Here is a 15,362-nt window from a genome sequence, read left to right as displayed (position 1 = left end):
AACTTCTCTTTTTCCAGAGTGGAATGATTGCACAGCATGCAATTTAATAACAAGAAGCAGGTGCATAACTTTGAATTTATTTAGGATTTTCTGTAATCCACACCGATCAAATGTATACACTCAGCCACACTAATGTTTGGTGAAATGTCCCTTAGCACATTGACCCTCAACCAGAAACTTTTGGTAGCCATCAACAAGCTTCCGGCATAATTCTGGCTGAAATTTGGCTGCTCTTCTTGGCACAATTGGTAGAGTTCATTTCAACTGGATGGTTTCCTTACATAGACGGACTCTTACGTTTTCCTGACTTTTAAGTGTAGTCCGCAAATTTTCAAATTTTCATGATGCTACCAACATCATGCTTAATAGCTGGCACAGGTTAGGTTTTAAAGCCTCATCTTTACTTTTTCAAACATACCTCTTGTCAATTTGGCCAAAGAGCTCAATCTTTGTCTTGTCTGAACATAAAACTTTGCTGCATAAGGCATTTGGCTCTACTCTGAGCCCCTACTGGATGAGAGCCCTTAGAGTCTTCTGAGGAATCTAATTTCTGTCACTCGTATCCGTCATCTTTTTCTGTCAGTCACTACCCGGGGGTCGTAAAGCAGGATAGGAATATAGATCAACCCAGAGTGGTCACGCCATCCATTTCCAGCTTATTCTATGATATTTATAGTTTTATTTATTGAATCACTTTGAATATTTTCTCCACTTTATAGATAGATAAAATGTTTCTTCTTCTTCTTTAGATTTAGACATATGTCAGCATGAAGACAGTATGCGTATGTAACATGAGGATTTAGGTGTGGTAGTCTTGTTTTGGGAACAATACTCTTGATCTTTTCAGCAGTTTGAACTTAAAAAAATTAGTTATTTTCATCCATCCTTCCTGTGTTTGCTCTGGGGGTACGTGCTCTAAGCAATCAGGAAGAAGATTTGGACGTGTTTGTTTTGCTCTGGTTTCCTGATGAGGCTGAGACATATTATTTTAATGATCTTCAGAACTTGTTTGGCAGCGACTGAACTCAAGAAGCTGCAATCTCACAGCTTAATTTTTTTTCTGTTATTATTATGGTTGAAGTGTTTGCTTTATTTTCACTCAATTTGTCAACCGTGTCTCGAACTGCTTTTATTAGTGTCCTTCATGCTGTTAAATTAGGGCCGAGCAGCTACTGAAGCCTAACAAAGTTATAAGAGGAGAGAAAAGGAAATAAGTCAGAGGTTGTCAAGGAAGCAATTTCCATCATGTGTGAATTACACCCACAACATCTCCAGGAGGCGCAGCAGTAAATTCAAGCCCAGGCTTCGCTCGTCTGCGCTGTCTCTGGGCTCTCATCGCACCTGATCGACATTAGATTTACACCACGCTGCATGTCAGGCAGCAATTTCCCAAATTTATCATCAATCTCAACAAAACAACTAATGGGGCAGGCGACTCTGTAGGTCTGAAAAATTAATTACCACCAAAAACCCACAGTGCAGCGTTTGCCAGAGCGAACAGCTAACTGCTAACTTTATAAACGTGTTCATTATTTTACATCACTACCATCTATACGTCCTCCTCCTCACTAAACCTGCTCTGTCGGTTTGAATGTGCACCTGTTTATCTGCATTTGTGGTGTATTATTGTAATGTATGGACAACTTATGTGTTTTTGAGCTGAGGATGAAGAAAACATCCAGCTGCTTATGCAACAGAGCGATAACGTGTGTGTGTGTGTGTGTGTGTGTGTGTGTGTGTGTGTGCGCGCGCGCGCGCGCAATCACTTATGGGTGAGTGCTGCTCAGCTTGTCATACATGATTGCTAATGAGGTTTGGACAAACGAGACTACATCCTTAGTAGAGACTCACATGAGTAAAACATGATTACATAATATAAATAATGTGAGAACAATACTGCACATCCTCTATAAGAGTTCAGGTCGATCGCTGTTACTGGAGCACAGAGACTTCCAGTGGATAAGGGGGCTTCAAGACATGGGCAAAATGGATATGTGGACACCTCAGCATTAAACTTTTATTCTATATCATGTTGAAAATAAGCAGCTACCTCCGGAGTTGAAAATAGATGCAAAAGCTGCAGTTCCTCCAGTGTCTACTTGAGGGTGTCTTGAAAAGTGAGTCAGTCTATGGGGACTATGTTTACAGTCAAAAAAAGGTTTTGATCTCTGTTAGATAATTTCCTTATTTAAATATATGTGATTAATTTTTATTCCATGTTTCACTTCAAAAAGTTACAGTAAGTATTTTTTTAGGTTATTTAATATTAAAAAAAAACCATTGTACTCATAAATACACACTGATGAGTATTTCATTGCATCTTCCAGCAAACTGATTCATTCTCATAAACTCAGAATAAATCCATTCAGAATATGTAGGTTTGTGGAGATGAACATCACCATTTTCTGCTAATCACACTTTATATATGTGGCTAGAAACCAGACACATATATGTAGTACACCTTATCAGCATTACAAAGTGTTTCCCACACACTTTTAAGTTTTCAATTTGAAATGGAATGGTTAATAAAACACACCTTTTGAATGCACACTGCAATTTGCTGTCATCTAGTGGTGAGATATTACACAGTGTACCCTTTAAACTTTAAAGGGTACAAATAAAATCTACCTGAACAAAACAAACAGAGCTACCTTGTGGTGATGCCCTTGTGGTGATGCCCGTAGGTAGATTTTATTTGTACTTGTATTTGTACTTGTACTTATTTGAACTTCTGGGGCAGCTGGGGGTGGATTCCAACTGTTGGTAGCTTCCAGCCAAGTCTTATTTGCTTCCTCATATTTAGATGTTGGCCAATATGGTGGTGGAGTGGTGATCACGATTACTTCACAGCAATAAGGTCCTGGGCTCCAATCTACTCACCAACTGGAGCCTCTCTACATCGAGTGTGCTTGGGAATTTTCTGGGTCCTCTGGCTTCCTCCCACACTCCAAAGATGTACATGTTAGGTTAACTGGAGATTCTAAATTGACTGAGAACATGAATGGTTTTTATCTCTCTGTTTTAGCCCTGTGACAGACAGGTTATCTGTCCACAGTGTACCCTGCCTCTCGCTCCATGACAGCTGGGATAGGCTCCAGCCCCCTTGCAGTCCTGAATTGTATAAGCAGTTTAAAAAGTGGATGGCTGTTAAGGTGGTTTCTTTTGGAGATTAGAGTCCAGGCAGACCTTTGACGTCATCGCTGCTGGGTTTTTGTGACGCAGGAAACTAGCCTCTAATTCAACATGGAGAATATTCGTAATGAAGGGTTGTTCTCAAAGCACTTCTTCTTGAATATATACGAACTCCTGCCATTTTCTTCTTTCTCTAAAATTTAAAAGGACAAGGGGAAGGTCAGTGATGACCAGTGACTGCTAGCTTGCGCTGTTGGTATATATTTCTTTAAACAATAAGCTCTAAAATATCTTTATGAATTACTTTTTAGTCATTATCAGGTGAAACATGCCATGCAAGTTGTATATATATATAATTCAATAAATATCAGCCCATTTAAATACTGAATTTGACTTCATGGGGAAAATATCTGGTTGTTTGCATGCTAAATGCTACTTAGTGATCCACAGCAAGTTGTTAAAAGTGTGGTTTTTTTGTCATAAGTGTTTTCAGGCCCATCTTTGCCCACTATTAGTAACAAAGAGGTAACAAAAGCAGTAAGTTTCCAGCACCAAAACAAAGAGGTGAGCAGCAGAGGCTCAGTAAATAGAGCAGATCATCAACTAATCAGAAAGTCAGTGGTTGAAAAAATTATCCAGCTCCTCTAGTCTGTATGTTAAAGGTGAGTTCAATGTAGCTGCACAGTGTGTTCATTTTCCAGCTTTGGCATTTTTCTTTTCAAAAAACAGAGATAATTGTAGCCACTTGCAGTTGGATCAAACCAGCAATATTACGTATTTATGCTAAAAATGGCTGCATCTATTCATGTGTTTTTCTTCTCTAACAATGTGAATGCACATTAGCTTTTTTACGCTGCATTAGAGTACATTCAGCCAGAAAGCTGCCTCTGCTCGTATAGCAGTGAGTGAGTGATTGCCGCTCCTGCAATCAGCCACAAATTCACTCTAAATGAGTTTCAGGAGCTTGTGAAGAGGGAAGGCGAGGGAGGCACAGCTGCTTCTGGTTCAGTGTGGTTAACATGTGAAGCAGAGTGATTTTTCAAGAAATTCAAATCAGAAGTTTACACCATTTTTATTCTGACAGAAACAGACTAAACTTCGAGTAAGAGCTTTTTTAAAATTCTTTATTAATTCAGGCTGTCATCAGTTCACTTCATCTCTCCATAAAAGTAAAACACAGTTGTCATCATTTAAACTTGTGACTTGTCAAAACTCAAATGATCGATTAAAGTACATTTTAAATTAAATTTTATTCCAGATGTAGACGATAGGGACCAGGTCAGCTACCACTCAGCAGAGGCGGAGCCAGACATTTGAAACACCCGGGGCTTAGCCCAAAAGGGTAGTATGCATGTGGGATTTTTTTTTTTCCCCTTGGGGCGGGGGTGGGGGGGGGGGGGGTTAGAAATGACTGAAAGATTAATTGGCTCTGTTTTGAGTTTTGTTCAAAAAAGAATGACTTCATATAGGGAAAAATATATATCACATGTGCAGGACACCTTAAACTAGTTTTTTAATTAAGCAGCAAGGCAGAACAAGGTCGGGGCTGTATCAAGACACAGGGACTAAACCCCAATTCAACCAGACCCAGAACTGATCCAGAATTAAAACAGGACTACAACAGTTCAAAATCAGGACTACTGAGGACTTAACCAAGACAGAACCAGAATCAGAACTAGATGATAGTAGCACTAAAAATCATCATAGACCTGCACTACACTTATTTTACACAAAGTACAATATTTAGATTGAGAAAAGTTTATATAATTATTTAGCCTTGTTGTGCAAACAAGCCTGCATAACTTAATAAATATAGAATTTGAAAAATAACAAACCTAAAAAGAAACACTCGGTACGAGATACATGAGGACCTATGATACGGTGATACTTTTGGTAAACAACCATTTGACTAACATGTGTGTCTCACCTGCTCTTGTTCATCTCTGTTCTGTCCCCATTCTCCTCTCTCTCTCTTTGTGCTGACAATCAAGCCAAACACCAACATCATCAAATATACAGTTGAAACCAGATATTTACAAACTCTTCAGATCAAAACACAAACACTTTTTTAATTGTAACATCAAATCAGACTAAATGTTTCTTTTTTTAGATTGATAAATATAAAAAACATATTTTTTAACTTTAAGAGTAAAGAGAGAAACTATCTGTATTTCTTAATTGCAAATGGCACCAAATTGTATTCAAACTTGAGCCACATTTATGGAGCTCCACAGTTCTGTTCCTGGTGTTTTGGTTGACATCTCTTGATTTTCCCATGTCAAAGAAACAGGCTCTGTGTTTTGCCTTATATGCATCCACAGCTGTGCCACCAGTTTACTCACATGGACTCTACGAACCTATCAGAAGCTTCTTCAGCTCAGAATGGAATCGTCTGGAGTTTTCTTATTAATTAACAATAAACTTAGTGTACATGTACTCCTAAATTTGATGAAAGTGATAAAAAAACAGAAAGCTCTGTCTCTCTTTATTGTGACATTTAACTAATTCAAAATATATTTCAATATTTATCTAAAACAAGTTTACTCTAAATTGATGTTGTACAGTAAAAATGTTTTATGTTTTCTCCCTAAAGTGTATGTAAATATCTGGTTACAAATGTGAATATCCTGCTGTGTACTGAAATCCCTCTTGTTTTGCATAGAAATATACTGAACAACATACAAAGCATAATATATAAAATAACATTTACCTGAGTTTTTTCTTTGAAAGAACCCTCTAATGTCCATTCTTATGTTTCAGTACATAACTGAAACCGAATTAGTCGGGGAGGGTAAGAACTGAAAATATGAAATAAACACACGTAAGCTAAGACTAAAAAAAATAGCATTTGTTCGGCTTTTCATTTCGCCATTTGTTGATTCACTTGAAGAGCAAGTAACGTAATATGGGTCAAGTGATCAGTTTCATATCAATCTTTCGTGATGCACCGTCATATTTACATTATTTGTACGGTACGAATGATTTGCTTTGGTACCTGGTCAAACTTAAGCTCTCCTTAGAATGGCTGGCTCAGTCTCTCCAACAGCGCACTCACGGGCAGCAGCTGCCCCGCCCCCTCGCTCAGTCGCTTAGTGCCTGAGCTTGGATCATACCAATATCAGGGGGGGATTCACGCACAGTCGTAAATTCCCACAGTGTGCACTATGTGCTTCGAATATTGTGTGTACTTTTTGTTTTATACAGTTGTCAGCCAGGCATCTAACTATGAAAAAATTACACTCCAAAATACCCCGGGCTTCTGACAAAACAACCCGGGCTTAAGCCCAGTAAGCCACCCCCACGCTCCGCCCCTGCCACTCAGAGGCAGTTCCTGTCTTGATATAATTACTTTGGTGCCTCAAGATGGGAAGTTAAGTTGGTCAAGTTGGGAATTACATGCAATACTTTAAAACTGTCAGTACTGTTTGTGGCATTACAGCTATTAATTGTAATAAACTGGTGAAATTTGCAAATCTGCTACTGTCTACATAGACAGAAGGTCAACCAGAATCTCACACACTCAAAAAAAATATGCCCCAAATTGCTGACTTGAACTAATTTAATTACATGTAATATTTGTGTGTGATTTTGTCACAGAAGTCCAAAGTAATGTTAAAATTAATGGAATCTGATCAAGGGAAATTTACTTGATTGTTATATATGTAGTTATATGTAGTTCAGAGTTGCACTCAGACTGATTGCAACATGTTGGCATGTTGGAGACAGGTTGCCTCTCACAAAGTGAAGTATGCAACTATTCAGAAGGTGAATGTGTTGCACGCTCTCAGGCAACCACTATTTTTGTTTTCCTAGTTTCAAAGAGGTTGCCGTCCTGTTTTGACTCCATGGTCATCTCAGTCACAGAACACAGAATCCACTTTAAGGGCACAAAATCATCATCAACCAGCAAACTTCTGAGGGAAACTTTGTCTTTAATGCATTTTGAATGAATCGCTGGTTCTTTACAGAGTAATGAATACATGGAAAATGTACATTTTAGTCCTCTGTACACTAACGATCCAAGAAAGTCTGCAAGACTAGAAGTTCAGTCAAAGTTTTTTTTCACTGAACATCTTCTCATACTCCTTCCCGATGCCGTCAGCTGGGACAGCCACATTTATAAAAACTGCCTTTTTTTTCTCCCGTGTCTGACGTATCTTTCTTTGGTTGGTTGGCCAGCAGCGGCTTATCTGTCTGGAACTTGAGGTCCCACAGGACTTGAGCGCTGGAGTGGAGTGTCCCAGTGGGACTTGTGAGCTTTTAACGAGCACAAATGTTCCTGTACACTATTACACAATTACTGTCATGAGCAGCTGGACTGTCCTAGAGCTTCTTTGCACACGTGCACCTTCAGTGCTGCCTCTGTGACACTTACTGTGCTCAGGGCATGAGTTTGCAGCCATGATCAGAACACTTGCCTTTTCTTGCCCCACTGGTAGGACTTCTTGAAGTCAGCCTCATCCTTTATCTGTTGATGGTACATGAAGAGGTTTGGTCTTCGTGGTGTTACCACTTACCCCTCATCACTTGTCTTCTTGTCCACATGTTCTTGTTGTCTTGGTTCTGCACTTTGTCTGGAACCCTCCACATATTGAGTCTAAAATTTTTCTGGTAATTTAAATTTTTTTTAGCAAGATAACAGACAATCACATGAACTGAACTTGGGCTTTATTGTGGTATCTTGTGGTCTGTATCTAATTCTGAGTGTACTGTTTTTTTAAAAACATGTTTTCCTGGCTCTTTTATGTCTTACGTATTTTTCTCTCCATTATCAGATTCACAGGTGGTTTACAGGAACCAGGATGGAGATGTCATCAAGTTTGACTTTGACCTGAATGACACACACGTTCTCCTCAGCAACAGCATATTTGTGAGTGTTTTTACACTTTCTTTATTTAAACATATTAAATATTCCAATACACGCCCATGCGCCTGAGCTGTTATATTCTATGAATGCCATTTTACTTCACTGTTAGGTGATTGCCAAGGAATGTGATGTGTGAATATACATACTAGTGCAGGGGTCAGCAACCTTTAACACCCAAAGAGCCATTGGACCCGGGTTCCACACAAAGGAAAACACTGGGAGCCGCAGATACTTTTTGACATCTAACATGAAGATAACACTGTATATATTGTTTTTTACCTTTATGCTTTGTGTGAACAACTAAGGTGTGTTGCTTATGAAATTCATGAAGTGCTACAGAGAAAATTACATTTTATTCATGTAATTAACACATTTTGAACTCTTAAAGAAATATAACCAAAGGAAAGACACCCAGCTGAACTAAAATGATCCAGCAAACAAAAACTGTTGTGAGCCGCCACCCTTATATCGCCTTTGGGCTTTTGGAGCCTTGACCTGACTTTTAAAAAATAATTGGAAAAAAGCACTATGCTGCTAAAAGATGAAAAATAGATATTTGCAAAATTCTGCCTAAATATGTATTTTACCTGGTTAATGTGTGTGGCGGGGCGTGGTCTGCAGCGCCGCTTAGGGGAGGCGGACGCACCTGAGCGGCACCCGCAATCACGCCTCACCACCTTAACGTCTGTGCTCTCTATGCTGTTGTGTTGGTGTGTGTCGGGCTGTGAGCTGCAAAGCTACAGCCGGCTGTATACGTACAGCAACCGTGTGTGAAAAGTGGTCAATAAAGAGATGCTGAAAAGCATGTTCATGCAAATATCGTCGGGTCTGCCATGATATGTTTACAATGGGACTTATTTTGAGCGATGAAAAAATAATAGAATATAATTTTATTTTTATATTTCAACATCACAATAATCTTCCAATTTAGAACTACAAGTTAAAAAATGAACTAACACAAAAAATACACTTCAGCTAAATACTTCTAAGTTATTTTCCCAAACCACGCGGAGCCGCAGTATAAGGACTAAAGAGCCGCATGCAGCTCCGGAGCCGCAGGTTGCTGACCTCTGTATAGTGTATAGAGTAGGGCTGCTCGATTATGGCAAAAATGCTAATCACGATTATTTTCACTGAAATTGAGATCTCGATTATTTGACGATATTTATTTAACAATAACAATGTGTTGAATAATGACTTTAAAGATTGTCAAAAAATTTTTTTAAATAGTGTGCAAATACTGATAACAGTGCAAATGTTTGCAATATAAAAAATAAATGAAAAATGTAAACATCTATGTTTAGTGAACTTCAAAATACTGCACAATATTTATGCATACAAATCAAGGCAAGCTGTGTAGCCACACAATGCACAATTGCATCAAACTGACATTGAGGTATGTCAACTAAAGTTGCTGCTCCTTCATTCTTTGATCGTATGTCACTTTGTGAGCGGTCTTCACACTATGTCTACTTGATCCACGTCTGACTCCGTGAACCCATAATGTTTCCACACCACTGAAGTTTTTTTTACCTCTCTTTTCAACCAACGGCAGTCACTCTCCTCCCCAAATAACTTCTGCTTAGCTTTCCGAGCTTCCCTCGGGTCCTCTTAATTGTTGTGACGCGTGTTCGAATCGCAGAGAGGTGCGCTCGTTTTACCACACAGAGCAGCGCGAGAGTAAAGCACGAGGGAGGTGCTAATAACTGTTTACAACTTGCATAGTTCCCATTTCTGTATAGCTGTATATCTCAGATTTCTGTAAAGTTATTTATTTCATATTCTGTATAGTTTTTCATATTTATATCCTGTTCATAGCCTGTACATAGCTTGTACTCACTACAGCCTGTACATACTTATAGTTATAGAATATTCACAACATACTTCATACCGTGTACATTATAACATACCATAATAGACCCATTTCTGTAATATACTCACATATCTATATTATTGCTAATATATATATTGTAATATATCTATATCACTAAAGCACTTCTGGATGGATGCAAACTGCATTTCGTTGCCCTGTACCTGTGCATGTGCAATGACAATAAAGTTGAATTCTATTCTATTCTATTCTAATTCTATTCTAATAATCAGCTCAGTCATTTTTAATGATCGTTGAAAGCCCAGATCGTAATTTAGATTAAAATTCGATTAATTGAGCAGCCCTACCCAATAGTTATGTTTTGTGGACATAAAGGAGATCATTTCATTAATTTGAAATGATATAATGGTTTTAGAAGGTGTTCTAGATGTGTAAAAGCTACAAAAGGGTAATTTTAGTATGTTGGTAGGGTTAGTAATATCTGATTTAGATAAGAACCTAATATTCAAGTTTTGGGGATATAAATTAGATGTTAATGTTACAAAATTAAAACGATATAATGGTTTTTAAAAGACTATAAATGGCACATTTTAGCCTAATGCTAGGTGGTTGCTTTGCAGAATGATACCATCTTAATATCAGATGTAGCTGAAAGCCTTCAGGGGTCAAAGATGTACCTCTATACAAAGTTTGATTACTCAACCTCTGATCATGCACACGTTAAAACACAAATATCATCTTTTAGGACTTAAAGAAAACAGAATTACAGAACTGGCACAGTAAATTGGACACTGGCCTTGCGATCTTACTTCTGTCTAGTGCTCATCACAAAGCTTTCTCTTCTACTGTCTGGCTGCTGGGTCCCCAGAGGCTGCAGGAAACAAGTCTCATCCCTGCTTTATCTGCACAATAAAAATACAGTAGCCTCCTGGTGAAGACGCTGGTTGCCCGGCTGTCTGCACTGCGGACAAACTCAAACCTCTCTTTAAGGTTGATCCTCACCTCAACTTACCTGGAAAAGAGGATTTGACGTGTGAATTATAATTTTAGATAATTCTCTAAAACCTGATGCGAGCACACAAATGAACATTCATCATGAGTTGTCACACATGTATTACTTCCAGGAATTTTAAATTATTCCAGTGCAGGGCTAAATTGGCTGCTTTCTAATTGCATCATTATAATCCTGTTGGTGTTCCATCATCACAATCATAAACCATTGTCACCGGGAAGCATGTTTCTACATCAACATGCTTAAATGAGTAGCTCCATGATGAAATCAAAAGACAGAGGTGGCCTCGGTGATGAGAAGTCATAGTCTTGACCCATGCTCGATAGCTGCATAGACAAACAGCTTCAGCATCTAAACCGAGCACTGGCCTGTCTTGCTGCACAGCTTCCCTCGGTCAGCTGTGCACCTAATTTTTTGCAAATAATTGCAAAAACGACACATAAGGCAAAAAGTGGCACTAGAAGTGATGCATGCTGTTTAATTTTTAAGCCTGCCTAATTATTCAGACTCTGCAAAATTTTGAAATGCTGTCTATAAAATGTTGGTCTACCACTTCGTATACCAGAAATGTCACAACCTGCTGAGGTTCCCGTGTGGTTTTGTGACCTTTATCTGCCACATTAGCTTCTACCTGCTGCATTAGTTTTCTTTTCTTTTTTTCATCATTGTCCTGGGGCAAAACCTGGAAAAAAGCTGGGGTGAAAATAGAACAGCAACCTCCAGATTTTACCTCAACTAGGAAGAATCAGAATCAGAATTTGACGCTTGACCATAAAACCCAACACCCTCCTGTTGGTGGCTCAGCTCTCAGCAACTTAATTCTTCCAGCCCTTCTCCTCCCTTTGATACCAGCAAGAGGCTCTTTCTGCTGCTTCCCTAATCCTGCACACAGCTGTCTTCAATTCATTCCCTTTTTACCCCACTTCTACAGAAAACAGCTGTGCTTGCCACCCTCTCTGTCTGCACTCTTTGATAATGTCTTGGTATTTATTTATTTTAGGGTTTTCCTTTCCTGAGCCTCATCACAGCCTTCTTCCAGTGGCACAGTAAAGTCCATAAAGATGACCTTCTTAACCTGGTCTGATCGTGCTGGCAGAGGTCTGAAAACAGCTGTGTGTTCGGCTGATAGAGTTTGGGAGGTTGAGCAAACAAGAATGGGAGAAACTTCCCAAAAATAGGTGTTCCAAGCTTGTAGCATCAAAAGTCTTGAATACCTATATACATATTTTGTTTTTTTTTAATTTTGAATGAAGTTGCAAAAAATTTCAAGCTAACTTTTGTGACTTTGTCATCATGGGTTATTGTGATTGGAATTTTGAGGTACAAAATGAATTGAATCCATTTTGGAATACAGCTGTAACATGACAAAATGGGAAAGAGGTGAAGCGTTGTAGACTTCAGTGAAGCATCACAATAAGAGCAGAGTCCCAACATTGGTAGGAAGTAGGACAGCAGCCTGGCAGTTGTGGAGATGAAGCAAGTGGAGAGTTGGGTCAAATGGTGAAATATATATCTGACCTATGGAACTTATGTTTAAGCTAAAAAACAAATACAGAACTTAATCGATTTAGGAGGAAGTTTATCTATTAACACTTGGTAACTAACCTTATCAGGATGCAATATTGCCGCACAATACCAGTGCTCAATCAATTTTTTTCGCCCCACTCCTACCAGTTGTCCATTCCTGCCTCCTGAGTGCTTGAGCTCTCTGTTATCTTTTTTTTTGCTATTGTTTGCTTGCTTGATATAAATGTGGACTGAGCAAAAAAACATAAAAAAAATCTTCTCCTCTTCTTCTATTTCTTTTTTTTCAATCAGGTTTCTTTCAAGGTGGCAAAGTACTCCCTGTCTGCAGATCTAAAGTATGCACTCTTTGCCTATGACGTCAAACGGGTGAGTTTTACATTAAAATGCATCCACAACCCACTATGATAAATCAAAATCCCCTGAACATCACATAAAAAAGAGCAAACAGAACAGATGGTGCATTTTTTATTTGCTTCCTCGTGAGCACACACCCTACGGCAGGAGTTCATCCTCACTGTCACAAACCTTTTGTTTCATTTCCAGCCAGGACGGTACTGACACTGCTGTGAAATACCGATTCTGCTTTCATTCACTTATATGCATGCAGCAACCTGATGTTTTTATTCCTAATCATGCTGTTTTGTTCTCAGACAAACTGTTTTTCAAACCCATAAAAAAATGGAAGCGACATAAATTAAAAGCATTCACTTTAGACTGAGCATACACCAGCTGATTGCAAAACACAATACTTACCGCGCTGCACGCGCCCACCGTTTCTCTGTGAGTATAAAGAGCTGCACCTGTGCTGAGCAGGTGTGTGTTTATTTGCGGTGAGGCTGTGTGCCTCTGCCCTTCCTGTGCATTTTCACTCTGTCTCTCAGTATTTTTGTGTTTTTCTGTTTGTTAGCGGTCAGTCATCCACCACGAAGCTCTCCTCCCCTCACAGGTTTTCCATTGATTTTTAGATTTGTTTGCAAAGCGATGCATCCAGGCTTTAGAAAGTCTGCAGCAACTGAAAAACTCTGAGGTGGATGTTTGTACATCCTGCACTGGGGTCTGCAACACCAGTTTAAGGGCCTCTCAGCAGGATGGATCGGTGTTTGTTACCATAAAAAAAAAACCACACCTTGGAACATCTTCTGTTTATATAGAAACATGTAAACAGCTTTATTTTCAATGAGCTTTACGTTTTTAATATACCCTCCACTTATCGCACCCCTGTTTACCATCTACTGCAACATGATATCCCCTTAAGTACAATTAAAGCCTCTTCCTGAGGTTTTTAGTTGCACTCAGTTGAATTTCTTCCAGTTCAAGTTTGTTTTATTCCTTAGTTAATATTCCAATATTTATATTAAGCTTGGATTACATAGTGAGGGCATACTTAATATATTCAGATACATGGTGCTGTAAGAGGAGTCTTCTGACTTTAAAGGCACTTTTGGGGGAAATTAAATCAGAAAACCTAAAGTGTGGTTTGTGGTTTCCAGTGAATTAAATCATTCATGCAACTTTAAAGGGCCAAAATTGCACAAACAACATGATTTAATCTCCTGTATTTTTCCAGTATTTGAGAATTTTAAATTCCTACCTCAAGAGCAAGCAGTTTTTAAGTGATACCATGGATTTGAGGGCCAAAAACACAAAAGATAAGTGTCAGGAGAGAGATCTGGACTAGGAGTCAAACTGCCGGTGTTACAGTTTAAAAGCAAATGTTTAACCACCCAAGCCTCCACTGCTTTACAGTCGGCATTTATAAATGTGCCACATGATGTGAAGTGGTATCTAAAATGTTGTAACAAAGAGTGAAAAAACATTTAGTACTTTCCTTGTTCAAGTTGTCAAATTTGCATTTTTATGTGTTTTTGTGACAATTTCATGGCCCCAACTTTGTGGCAACAGTTTAGGGTTGGCCCCTTCTTTTTGCAGCATGCACACCAGTGCACAAATCAAGGTCCATAAAGACATGGACTGATGTCACAAATGTGCTTCTGGAAGAACCGGTCAAAAATTCCCAGAAGAGCTGAAGCTGTTATAGCTGCAAATGGTGGACTGACCTATCAAACCCTATGGATTAAGAATGGGGCGTCACTCATGTTCATACATGTTTGAAGACAAACAAACTAATACTTTTGGCTGTATAGTTTAAGTCCATTCTCACTGCTTCCAGTGTAATTAAGTGGGTAAATAGCACCCTGGTGCTGCCAATCAAATGGACTTGATTAGTTAATGATCAGCAAGTATGAGCACCTCTATAAAAGCAGAACTTTTGGCATTTTGCATACTCAGAAAAACTGCCAAAAACCCAAGAATTACACCTCAGACTCTACAGGCCTTAATTAGCATGTTAAATGTTAAATTTCACGAGAGTACAATTAAAAAAGACTGAACAAGTATGGCGTGTTTGGGAGGATTGCCTGAAAAAAACCTCCTCTCTTTAAAAAGAACATGGCAACACAGCTTAGGTCTGCAAAGCTACATCTGAACAAACCACAAGACTTCCATAACAATGTCCTTTGGACAGATGATATCAAAGTGGAGTTGTTTGATGATAATGCACAAAACTAGACCCAACATCAGCACAAATACCTCATACCATCTGTCAGCACATGGTGATGGGGTGTTGATTTGGGCTTGTTTTGCAGCCACAGGACCTGGACAGCTTGCAGTCATTGAGTCGACTCTGAACAACACGTAAAGTATGCTAGAATCAGATGTAGGGCAAGTTGAACAGCTAAAGCTTGGACCAAACTGAGTCATGCAACAGGACAATGATCTCAAGCACAGCGACAAAAAGCAATGGGTGGAAAAAAAATTTAAGATGCTGTAGTAACCAGTCAAACTTCAGACTTCAACCTGATTGAAATCCTTTGATCTGATATCCTTAAGAGAGCTGTGCATAAATGAAACCTTGCAAACTTCATTGAACCGAAGCAACATTATAAAGATGAATGGACCAAAATTCCTCCACAACATTGTAAAGAATGATAAAG

The 15,362-nt window shown here is 38.9% G+C and overlaps 1 protein-coding gene across 3 annotated transcripts in view; it reads left to right on the top strand.

The window, feature by feature from the left end:
* The window catches only part of LOC146642018 (inactive dipeptidyl peptidase 10-like), a 141,165-nt gene that overhangs the window by 93,218 nt on the left and 32,585 nt on the right, over positions 1-15,362 (top strand). For all 3 annotated transcript variants that reach the window (XM_085398330.1, XM_085398331.1, XM_085398332.1), the window contains 2 exons: positions 7,908-8,002; positions 12,661-12,735. In XM_085398330.1, the coding sequence (XP_085254456.1) occupies positions 7,908-8,002; positions 12,661-12,735 (170 nt within the window). The remainder of the gene's footprint in view (positions 1-7,907; positions 8,003-12,660; positions 12,736-15,362) is intronic.

Source organism: Rhamphochromis longiceps, linkage group LG23 (assembly GCF_057381845.1).
Source record: "Rhamphochromis longiceps isolate RC_006_pf linkage group LG23, R_longiceps_female_GT1.1, whole genome shotgun sequence".
Lineage (NCBI taxonomy): Eukaryota > Metazoa > Chordata > Actinopteri > Cichliformes > Cichlidae > Rhamphochromis > Rhamphochromis longiceps.
This window is presented reverse-complemented; position numbering and strand designations above follow the sequence as displayed.